The sequence below is a fragment of the Oryzias latipes genome, chromosome 10, assembly GCF_002234675.1.
Source record: "Oryzias latipes chromosome 10, ASM223467v1".
Lineage (NCBI taxonomy): Eukaryota > Metazoa > Chordata > Actinopteri > Beloniformes > Adrianichthyidae > Oryzias > Oryzias latipes.
The window spans coordinates 10,719,958-10,732,798 of NC_019868.2; the positions used below are offsets into that span (position 1 = coordinate 10,719,958).

At 39.7% G+C, this 12,841-nt stretch overlaps 1 protein-coding gene across 3 annotated transcripts in view; it reads left to right on the top strand.

Annotated features, from left to right (window-relative positions):
* The window catches only part of fgf13 (fibroblast growth factor 13), a 101,061-nt gene that overhangs the window by 37,174 nt on the left and 51,046 nt on the right, over positions 1-12,841 (top strand). For 2 of the 3 annotated variants that reach the window (XM_011479950.3, XM_004073108.4), the window contains exon 3: positions 11,012-11,179. The exons of the other annotated variant lie outside the window; for it this stretch is intronic. In XM_011479950.3, the coding sequence (XP_011478252.1) occupies positions 11,012-11,179 (168 nt within the window). The remainder of the gene's footprint in view (positions 1-11,011; positions 11,180-12,841) is intronic. 3 annotated transcript variants of the gene reach the window in all.

Sequence of the window (12,841 nt, forward strand, 5' to 3'; positions counted from 1 at the left end):
TTTGGAAATAAATGCAGGGAACTTAAACTCAGATAGTTTTTCACTTGGTAAGAAGAGGGTCAGTGCCAGGTTTGTCAGGTCTTTTTTATATATAAAAGTGACATACTTATTAAGAAAACAGGCTAAATAAATCTATCCTTTTAAACCATGCTTTTCTGTAAATCTCTGTTAAGCTAAGACGTTAGACGACACAGCTAATCACATCATGCATATGTAAAAGAGACCACACTAAAACATGCTACTCACTGAGCTGCACATCAAAGTGTAAAACTCTCAAATACCAGCAAACTACATCATAACGGACAAGGAACATGCTCTATCCTATCAATGCTTTGTATACCGTCTGACTGATTTGACATGAACAAGATACAGAAATCATACACAACTTTGAAGTAGATTTGACAAGTGACATGCAGGTTTCTCAAAAGCAACTATTGCTCAGGCTTTTTTGATCCTATTAAACTTGAGCCTCCTCCCACTACTTTTCAGTCTTCCTAAACTCAAAGGCAAAGTGATCAGCCAGCATTAGGCCTACTGTATGTGCTTTATAATCCTATTCGCTCTTGTAAGCTGTTAACTTGATTGCTGTAAAACAGATCTGAAGCTTTAATCTATATCAGGAGAAGCGTTTGTTTTAAATCCTGATTCCAGGCTGATAAAAATACATCAATGGAGCAACCTTTTTTTTTTGGGGGGGGGGGGGGGGGGGGTACTAAGTTTTTTGTGTATTTGTAATTTGTGCCAATATTTAAATACTTCATCCTTGTAGTGTCACTACTTTTTTTGTATTTTTTTTTCAACAGATTAATGTTCTAATTATCCTTTTTAACCATTAAGTGTGCTAGGAAAGGTCTATCCATTTCTTTAGTCCCACAACATTTCTGGATAGATGAAAATTCAACCATGCTGTTAAAAACTCAGAAAAATTAAAGTTAAATATCTAAAACGAAAAACAATAATAAAAAATGGTAATATCTTTAAATGCTATTTAAAAAACAAAGGATAATTTGCCTTAGAAAACAGGGCACCTCTACATTAAATCCCTGTTAAACCAGCTAAAATACACACAGGTGTCTCATAACAAACAACACAAAAAGGTCCTTAGACAGCAGGCTCTTACTACTGACCTTGACAATCGCAAGCACACCGCAAAAGTTTAACTTCCGTGGGAGGCTTGTAAATAAGAAACATGAACTCTCTAAGAGAAACATCAAAGCCAGATTTTTCATTGAGAATTTGGACAAACACCGGACTTCATAAATATTGTTCTTTGCATAGATGAGTTCAAACTCATTAATCTGGACATCACAACTGACACATGCTTGGCCAAAACCACATAAATTCTAGAAAAAAAAAAAACAAGCCATCAAACGTCTGTGAAGCATAGGGAATGGCCTGCCATTCACTGCAGTGTCATGGTTTGAGATTGCTCTGCTGCAGCAGGGGCAGGTCGGATCATCATCACCTAATTAATCATGAATTCTAAAGTGTATCTGAAAAAAAACATGGAGACTGAAAGAAAATTCTAGCTGACATGGAACTAGATCCTAAAACACATCCATCCATCCATCCATCCATCCATCCATCCATCCATCCATCCATCCATCCATCCATCCATCCATCCATCCATCCATCCATCCATCCATCCATCCAACAAATGTCCCTAACTTAAGGAATTCTGCATTTAGAAGGATGTCAAGCATTTGAACCAATGGCTGAACTTGTTGGATGGAGGTAACTAAAGGGAGATTAAATCACATGTTATAACTGCCACAAAATACAAATGCTCACATGGGTGCCCTAATTTCAATTTCATTGCAATAAAAAATGAAAATTATTCTGAGAGAACAATTTAACTAGGTAGCAATTCCAGCCAATTTAAAAAATTGTACTAATTATTTTTTGTTTGTTTGTTTGTTTCTTCAAATGCAAGAAATCTCCTAAACTTTAAGTCAATGCATGTTCGTTTTTGCTAAACAAAAACAACAATTCAAAGAAAGGCACTTCTCCCCCTTCATTTGTGTCTATTGTTCTTTTTCATAAATATGAATATCTGTGTTTCATTGCATGCTAGGTTCTTTACTTCCCATAAGAGCATGTAATAAAATAAAAAGGCAGGATTAGGGAAAACCTGGTTTTACATAAAATAAAGAGCTTACATAACCTGTGTGTTTGTCCTGGTATGCCACCTTTTTTCCTGCAGACACTGCTTTAACTGCGAAATGCTCATAGAGTGGATTATGATAGCTAAAACACAGTACCCTGGAAACACAACACTAAGACAAATGGTCACATGAACCAAACTTCTGATTTCTGAAGCAGAAAAAATAATGCAGGATTAAAATTAATGGTAAATTGTGTATTGTACCCTGAAATAAAGCTCCCATATTTGAATTGTTTCCAGTTCATGATTTATATTATAAAAATTTGAGTCATTACAAGCTATTTTCTTCACTAACCCAACTGCCGTCTATGCTTCAGAGAGTTCCTGAACACAGAATAAGAGATTTTAGATGGCAAAATTTTACACATGTGATGAGAATCATAAGACAAATTATTTATAATGAAGACTTTTTCAGTTCAGTTCAAGTTAGCTTTATTGTCAAATATCCTGTATGCACGTGATATACAGCACAGATAAAAAATGTCCTTCCTTTCAACCCATGGTGCAGACAGCCAGTAAACATAACAATAATAATAACATTAATCTAATGCACAAATTATACAAACATCTACAAATCTACGGAAAAAAAAACAAAACAGAAAAAGATTAGACATGGTATGATATATTGAATCATAAAGTGGCAATAGTACAAAAGTTGTCAAAAGATAGATTATGTATGCGTTTAAAGTGACAACGGTGCTAAGGAACAGTTAGTAGAGGAGTGGGTGATGGCAGTCTTAGGTTGGGATAATGTTCCACTGGTGGGAGGAAGGATGGGAGTTTTTTTTTGTTTAAGTTCGTAGCAGCAGCTGGTGGAGGCAGAGGGAGTAAAGCTAGTAGGGAGTTGAGTTTTCTGATCGCCTGATGGAGGAAACTGTCCATAAGCCTGCTGGTTCTGGCCCAGAGACTTTGCAGTCTCCTCCCTGAAGGCAAGAGGCTGAAGTGGCTCAGGAATGGGTGGGATGGGTCACCTGTAATCTTGATGGCTTTGCAGGTGAGGTGGTAAGTGTGTAAGAGGCCAGTGAGAGAGACACCAATGAACTTCTCAGCTGTTTTCACAATGTGCTGCAAAGGCTTCGGGCTGGACGCAGTGCAGGCACTGCACCACACAGTAATGCAGCTGGTCAGGATGCTCTCAATGGCACCACTGTATAAGGCAGGGGTGGGCAATTCCAGGCCTCGAGGGCCGGTGTGTCTGCATGATTTCTAGATAGTCTTGCTCTACTCATGGCTGATTACCTGGTTCAGGTGTGTCCAGCCAATCAGAACATGCCAGAGCAGGGTATGCTGGAAAACATACAGGAATGCGGCCCTCAGTGCCCACCCCTGGTATAAGGTCTTCATGATGGGGGGGGCTGTAGCCGTCTTCAGGGCACTGTTGGGCTTTCTTGGCCAGCGATGCTGTGTTGTGGGTCCAAGACCGGTCGTCGGAGGTGTGCACCCCTTAGGAATTTGGTGCAGCTCACCCTTACCACAGCAGCACCATTGGTGATCAGTAGAGCGTGCTGGGTGTGAGCTCTCCTAAAGTCCAATACCATAGTCTTCGTCTTCTCCACATTCAGGTGGAGATTGTTGTCCTTGTACCACAGAGCCAGGCTGCTCACCTCACTCCTGTAAGGCCTCTCATCATTGTTGTTGTTGGGACCCACCACTGTAGTGTTGATGAAGAGGTTGGAGCTTGATGCTGAAGTGTATTCGTGAGTCAGCAGAGTATTGTGTAATCTAATTAAAATGAAAGTAATGTTTTTGTCATCAGTAATCCTGAGTCTAAATTCTCACAACTGCATTTAGAAAATATTAGTATAAACAAAATTATTATTTATACCTTTCATTGCCAATATATATATATATATATATATATATATATTGTAATACAAAGCATATTTTTGTATTTATTTTACCACGTTGAGAGTGCTATGCTCTAAACTGTCATTAAAAAAGAATCCAACTGTACAGAAAAAAAAGGAATATATAAACACACAATATTTGAAGTTTCTCCCTTTTATGTCACCTAAAAATGTCACATTGACATAAAGAATTAGAGTGGAAAGAGACAACAAAAGAAGGAAACAGAGAAACAGTAAGATGTGGAGGAGAGAGCCTGGGTAAAAATGCAAGCTCATTCTGCTCCTCAAAGAAAACCTCAATTTCAACTCAACTTACTTTCCCTGCTGCCTGCAAGGTGACTTACAACCAAAATAAAACTATTCTTTCCTGAGTTGAAGCCACACTCAAACGAAGTCTCCCAGAAGACAATGTGCTAGATCTTGCTCCTTGTAAAACCACATTGAGGCCAGGCTATTTTTGAAAACCTCAGGCTTCAGACCTGTTTCTGTGCTTAATTCTGATTCTAATTCAGTGAGTACATCATTTGTCAAGCTGCGATGACTGTGCCAGAGCTTCTTGACTGATAGAAGGAGAAGCAAAGTTAATCATGTAACTTTCATCTGATATATAGGAGTGGAATTCATTTTGCTCCACCTGCTGCTGCTGATAACACCTGTCCTTGAACCCTATTTCAACTTGAAATCTGTGAGCGATGGCACCTCTGATGATGATTTGACATTAAATCTGCTCTCCTGAGCCATCGACAGATTCAGACCTAACATGCAATGACAGCACAGTCATAAACTGTAAACTGTAGTGATTCTCTTACTGTAAAAATAAAGAAACAGCTTTTAGTTGATAAAGACCTTGAATAGATGTGCAGCTAACCAAGGCGGAAAGTACTCCCCTACCCCTTTGCCATTATTTGTATACCTGTTTTTCTTTACTTTGAGATTTATTCCTTTCAGATGGTAAAGAATGTTTATTGCAGCTTGCTGAAGGTCCAGTGTTGGAGGGTTGCTCTCTATAGATCAACCGTCATGAACCTGGGAGACAGCTCACTCTAAGTGGCCGCTCTCACAGAGAGGTGGCAAGCTCAGCTGCATCATCCATCATGCCTCCTCCTGGCCCAATACTCGCGCTTCATCAAGGCAAGGCAGAGATGAAAGCCGTAAAAGATGACGCCAGCCCCCTCCTCAGTGGCCGTCCTCTTAGCCCCACTGTCATTCACTTTTATCGCCTCTGATGTACCTGCAGTTAGCCGGCTCATTAATAAATGTCAGGCGACATCACATATTCCTGAAAGTCCCGCACAACGTGTTCCCTCTGCCTTTCAGACATGCTCATATTTTCCACTTGAATTTCTGACACAAATAAATAAATAGTCAGAGGAACAGTTGCGAGAATAATTTGTTTGATGCAAGCCAGGAAGTACCAAACATTTCAATAGCTCAAACATCCACTGGAGGCTGAGGACAGAGAGGACCAGTATCTCATTGCCTGTCATTGTAACCCTTGTGCTATCCTAGGCACTTTAACATTAGGAGTTGGGTCATCTAGACCCACTAGACAGTGATCTGAAACTTTTTTCTTCAATGATTTGTGATCTTCACTGGTGTCCATGGATTACATGAAATCTTTCCACCTTTATCCACCTTTGTCATGGTAGGGAGAACACGTCAATGTAAAGGTGGGGTCATCTAATATACAACATCGGTTAAAAAGTCTAATTTTTTGCCAAAAATAAACATATGGTGTCAACAACTTTTTTGACCCATGCCCATCTCACATCAAGCTTCATTTCTTTATTCAGAACCTAATAACTGACATCAGAGTACCTGTTTATTGTACACACGTGGAGAACAATTATGGGGTTGTTTCAGTTTAAGGGGTTTATTGTGCATATACAAGCAATGCAGAAAAGAAGAAGGCACATACTCACATACCTTTAATTTTTCTGGGTGTCAACAAGTTCACATCACCTCAGCAGTTAGCGTTCAAGCAGCTACTTTAAATGAAAAGTCTATGTAAACCTGCGTAGATTCGCATTTTGGAATTTTGCATTCAAAACTCTCATGTTCATGTGTTGCTACGCACATTTGTAAGACCATTATCGGGTTGTATGGACAAAACCAGTGGCCATTAAACGCACCTTCAAACTTAAACCCGGTTAAACTCTGACCTATCGGGGACTCAGATCTGGAAGTGACACATAGATTGTTCCCCTTTTAATTCACAAAAGAAGGCCAAAAGTTTAAAAACCGAATGTGTAAAAGAAATTAATTATTGTCATTTGTGCCCAGCTAAAATTCTGCAACACCGAGTCATTCAAATATCAGAAAAAAGCTGTCAAAGAAAAAGCCTGCAGCAAGATTTGCACTGCTTTGACATTTTGCACCAAGTGTCTTCCAACCGCAGGTGGGAGGCATGCGCTAGGAAACAGTAGAAGAAAAAGAAGAAGCCCCTCCTTGCTTGTCCAATGGAAACACCATGGGCTAAATGTGCATTAAAAAAAACCCACATTCAACTCTTTCTTAAATGCGAGTCACATGCCCAGTGTGAACGCAAATTTAGAAAAGCACAAACAAAATAATTCTTTCTTTTTATGGAATGAAAGGACTAACTCTTTTTTGAGTCATTTTGTGAAGAAAGTTACTATTTACACGTAATTTAGTAAACACATGCGACCAGTCCTGAACTTTTTTCTTGGCCACACGGACATGGAGGAAGGGTTAAGGTTAGGATTACGACTACAGTTTGGGTTTATACACCAAATGGTTCCTGAGCAGGGCTGTGTCTGCAGCTTACCGCTCATGGGGTGGGCCAATTGCAGAGAACAAATTTCACATACCTAGGTGCGTGACAGCTAATGGTACCTCAACTTTAACTTTAAATATATCTGACTAACAACAATTGTCAGCCTTGGAGACAGATTACGTGTGGGCAATAGAGCAATCTGCCTCTTGGCCTGTATTACGTGTGGCCAACATAATTTCCAGCCCTTTTTGTGCTTGGTTGAACATATATATGTGTGTATAACATCAGCCAAATTGAAATGAAGGCATTTGTCCAGGTGCAGGGAACAGAAAAAAATGGCCTTTTTGTTTGTGGAAAATATCCCATCTTGACCCAAACAGAACTCCTTTACAAGATTCTATTCCTGCTCCTGTTCTCTAGAGTTTGTAGGCTTAACTTCTTGACTCCTCTTTGTTGTCTCCTTTTCCCTAGCAGGTGTTTGTTTCATTAGACAGACTCATCCTGTTTGCTGCCAAGCTGAAACACTGAGTTGAAACAGAGGCTCTCTTTTGCTGACAGTTCTTCCTGTTTTGCTCTGCCCTCCACCACTGTGCGCTGAACAGCACACCTTGCGATCCCCTGTTGGACTCTGCAACGGACATTAAAGCAGCAGCGCAGAGCCAAATTCAAAGAAACATTTGATAAACTGTCAATCCATTGAATTTTCAGATGTACATGCACTGCATTTGGAACAGAAACATAGTTAAACTCTGCTGAGCTTCCATAACAGGTAGAAAACACAAATTATGTGAAGCAGTTCAGGAAATCTCCAACGCAATATGTTGACTTTTTCAGTCTTGCTTCCTGTATTGGATGAATATTTCACCAACAAGCTACAACAATAAAACTGGTTTTGTGTTTGGAACACTGCGAGCTTTGAGGCTGTACATGGAGGATTACTGTGTGCCTTCTTTTTCTGCAGAAAATATACTTGCTGTCATCTTACATAGGCCTCCTGGCTATGAACCTGGAGATCCAAATAATTGACTTATTGATTTTTTCTATTTTGCTCTGCATTCTCTTGCTCCTGGATGTGTGCAGAATGCAGTGGACATTGCATTCTAGATAGTCTTGTTTATTACAGTTCACTATCTCTGCATCCAAAACAGTAAAGGCACAATTGTTACCAGGCAAGAAGGTCAGCTAGTCTATTTATCGGTAAAGGCAATGTAATAAAAGAAAAACCACCTGTGTCAGGTAGAAGACAGCAGTAACAAGAATATGATCCTTTGAGAGACCAACAGGACATAATAAAATTCCTCATTTTTCTCAAAAAAAGTAAAACATTTAAAAATTGGGCCCTTAAAAGAGGTCAACAGAAGCAGATTTAACTCACAGAAACTTGTCAGTAAAAACAACTTGCATGATTGGGTTCACCAAGTGGTCTGCAACCTTACTATTTCATATCGACCATGTAGGGTCCTGTAGAGGTTTTCCCGTTTTTCATTTTTAGTACCTCTGACAATTACATTATTTATCTCGCCTTTTGTAGATAAGTCACAAATGGTCCCTCATGTTTAAGAAAGCTTTTCCACATAAATGTGAGCTTAGGACAATTGATCCGCCACAGTTCCTATAAACTAGACAAAAAAGGAAGATTTCCTTCTTCAGTTCCAAGGAACTTAATGTGCATGATACATAAAAGGAAAAAACTGAACTGTCCCCCAAAAAAAGTGTGTGTGTGTGTGTGTGGGGGGGGGGGGGCATTGGGACTAGATTTACGAAAACATTGTGAAAACTATCAGCAATGCCTTAATTATTTCCTAAACTTGCAACCGAAGCGTTTGGAGTCAAAAATGGTTTAGTAGCTTGGCTTTATATTAAGTGTGAAAACAGGAGCAAAGAAGAGAAATCCCCAGCGAAACTCAGAATAAGTAGGAGGTGAGCATGAGCATTAGGAAGAAAAAGTACAGTTAACAGCTACAATTTTAACCAGACAGGGGCAAGATATGTCTTAGTGAATCTTACTTTTTGTGGGGTTTTGACAGATACAGAAACTCATCCACATGACTTGATAGCAGGGTGAACTGTACTTAGCTCTGGTAGGATGGATCAGTCCAAATCAGACACCTACTGGTTTATCTCCTTTGAAAAACTAACAGGAGGTTAAAAACTCTTCTCTTTGATGTTTCTTTGAAATACCCCAACTGATCCCTTAAAAATCGTCAAAAATCCAGCCTTCTAAATAAAGCAGGGTCAAAGGGGCCGAATATAGGATAGGGTCAACATGGATTGAATAAGTATTAAATGCAAAGGGGTTAGCCAGAACAATGTTGCACCAGAGATCAAACAACATAAGGCAAAAAAAGAACTAAAAGTGCAAAAGGTCACATCAATTTGTGTGTAAATAGTCAGTGATTGGAAAAAATTTAGGAATTAACAGTGTGGTTTTTACATGCTGTTAGTTTAATAAACCAAAGTTAAGGTTTTAATATGTCTAAAAAACTTAATTTTCTTTTTTTTAAATACTGTTATTTGAAAAAAGCCAGTCCATTTTCACTGTTTAATCAGTTAATGCAGCCTGGATTCCTAAAACAGATGATCATTATTTTAAGAACCTTTTTCTTTTTAATGTATTTCAGACAAGAGGATAAGGTGGTACCTGGAGAATAAAAAGACAACCCACTCCAAGCTGGCAGTTAGAATGAAGACGTAATTGAATTTGACTGTGCTTGTTCGATTTAGTTTGCTTTCACATGAAAGGTTGCCACAAAAGTCAGATCCAAAAAAAAAAGAGGAATGAAGAAAAAATTATATTATTTTACATGAGAGAATAGAAATATTCTATCCATGGAATAAAATGATCACCAATTCTGATCCTAATGAAATGCTTTGCATTGCATGCCAGCTGAGAATAGCTTTTGACTCTGAAAACATGCACTTTCCAACTGTTTCAAAGTTTTAGAAATCCCAGGAAAATTTCCAGTGACGAGTATGGTCTGTGAATTGGCTAATCATGTTGTGTTAAAATCTGACTGTTTAGAGTCAAATCCAAACCCCGTTTTGGCTCATTAGCTAAACAAAGCAATTAGCTGCTTTCTAGTAAATTAGGCTGTGAAGTCATTTGCAAAGCTAGTGGCTGCCATAATTGGGTGTATTTTTAAGATTATGACACAAGATTTTCTACTGGGTCACTGAGTACAAGCTAAAGTAGAGTTTTTAGCAGGTGACTTTGTGAAATGTAGTGTGGTGGGCTTTAAACTTGATATACTCTGCTAAAGCTAATAGGCTCTTGATTTGACAATGCAGGATACAGAGGCTCTTTACCACTACTGATAGACTTTGGCCTGATTTGCTTAAAGCTAATCCATCAACAGAGAACAACAGAGAGGAAATAGGTCAATAATTGAAGCTAAACAGGGACTGTGCACACAGGAGGGGAGCACTGCATGCAGGCAAACTCTAAAACACAGGTTTTCACAGGATCCCAGAGTTCCTGCAGACACATGTAGTATTGCTGAGGCACTTCTTAGTGCCCCAGTGTGCATGAAATAGTTTGGTCGAACCCTCCCCATCCACAGCTCCATTATCTATGTGTGAACTGTGCATGCCTTTGTATCTGTTTACCACATCGGACAGTAATCGGGGTGGTGGCATGCTCACCAGCTTTGAGCTTCAAGTACTGTGTATCTGTGGAAGAGCACTGCTTGCCTTGCAATTCTTCAGATCAACTCCATCACCAGCTGCATCATTTATTTGCTAAAGTCAGAGGTTAATAACAGTGATTCTGAACTTCTCCTGCCCTTTGCTTGATCCTTCTGTTTTTTTTATTGTGATGCTTTTTTTTAGCATACCAAAGAAAAATTGACAAAAGCTTTACACTGCTGCTTATTTGTTTTGATTGTGTAACCCTTGTGCTATCCTAGGCACTTTAACATTGGGAGTTGGGTCATCTAGACCCACTAGACAGTGCTCTGAACCTTTTTTCTTCAATGATTTGTGATCTTCACTGGTGTCCATGGATTACATGAAATCTTTCCACCTTTATCCACCTTTGTCATGGTAGGGAGAACACGTCAATGTAAGGGTGGGGTCATCTAAGATAGCACAAGGGTTAAATTGTTCGATCTTTAGACCCAACTCGCCCTTAATCTTTTAATGTAATTATTTAATTATTGTTGCTTTTGCTTTGCTGCCTTTTTTATTTGCTTGTTTGTGTTTTTTTTCTTTTCTTGTATTGTTGTCTTTCTAACCCCAATTCGTTTTGTTGTGGCACTATCGCAGTCCAGGATGATGCTGCCCCAGGTACCCAGGAGTACATTATGTTACGGCAGGACTCCATCCACTCTGCCGATATAAGGAGTAAAGGGTCCCCCTTTCGTGCTAAGTGTCACGAAATCTTCTGCTGCCCACTGAAGCAAGTCGTCCTCAAAGAGAGCACAGAGCCTGAAGGTTTGTTCGCTTCCCATCCTCGTTTGATTTTTTGATATTCCTCATTTCTCCCTGCCAACTCCCACCCCCCCAACACAACCCTACCATCCTCTATTCTGTCTGAACTGAAAATTCCCCACCCTTCCAAACTTAGTTCTCTTTCTTTCCTGTCCCATTTTTGAGAGCATCTGGTGTGCTCCTGCCCCTTCATAGCATGAGTGTGCTTGAACCTGAACACATGTGTGCATGGATGTGTATGTGCTCAAGTAAAAACACCTCAGTTTAGTGGAAATTTGCGCCCACGGAACATGAATGCCTTGTTCTACCTGGGGTGTCATTTGATGTAATGTGCCTCCCTGTTGAACACAAGGGCATTACATGTGTATCTCCTGCACACTCCCCCCTACTCCAAACCATTAACTCGGTCACTGCTACCCTTAGGTGCATGTACAGACAAGAACAAATGGCAAAAAGGTTTACAGACTCAGGCAAATGGTGCCCTAATGAGTTCAGTGACTCTGCAGCTTTCTGCTTGTTTATCATCTTCAACTGATGCAAAAAAGGTGCCATTTTTTTCCTGTCTGCAAAAATATCCATTTTAACCCTGAGTAGAGAATCATAATCTCAGTTGCAAACTACAAGTCAGCAAACCCCATCATCCTTTATGTGCGTCTCATATGCTTCTGCCGATGGCTAACATAATGTAGATGGCTGAACTTTGCTGACATTTGGTTCTGTTCTGACTTCTTTTTCAGCCAAACATTAATTTCACCTCTTTCTCTCCTTTAATTCTGTGAAACTTGCATCTGCATGAGGATGGACGGTCTAATTGTTGCTACTAGCTTACTGCAGTGATTCAAGTAGTAAAACATTATTATAAAATAATTTCTTCATGGTCCAAACATGCAACAACATCGCTGCTCTGTCTGATGCCATGGCTTCCAGGTTGTTTCTTTTTACATGGGGTTCTAAGGTTGTATAATTGCTTTCCTTCTCAGAGTTTCTAAGAGATTCATAATTTCATTGCTGTTAACTGTAATGGTCTGGGTTGCATTGGCTCTAAAAGTGTGTGCACTATTGTCATACTTTGATGTAAGCTGTCTTGTTGGTAAGTCATTGTTTACTCTCCAAAGAGCTCAGGCACGTGTGTTTGTGCTTATGGGGAAAAAAATGGAGATGCAGAAGAGTAAGCTAGCAGAGGTCTGCCTAAAGAAGTATAGATGTATTATTCAGTTTGTCTGCAGCTCCAGTTGGACGTGACTGAATTTACAAAGGAAGAATGGGAAGCTACAGCTCTTACGTAAGCGCTCACATGATTAGTGTTGATGCATCATGTGGATGGAAAGTGTGCGAGACCCTGTGTGGAGAAGGCACTGCACTAAAGACACCCAGAAGCAGAAATGTGACACAGCAAATGTTTGTGTTCACTTTAGTGGAAAAGTTGGCTTTAATGCAAGTTTGTATGTTTCAGGAGATCTGAACAGGAAAGTCAGCCTTGTCATCATGTTACCATGGTTACCGTTCCAGCTGTCTTGTGTTGCACTTGTCATTGATTTCAGTGGATTGAAGATTGCACAATACTTAGCTACGCAGCGTTTACAGTTTGCGAGGCACAGAGGACTGCAGCGTGTTCATTTAGAGCTGTTGCAGGCTTATCTAGATTCACTGTGTGCTCAGAGTTTG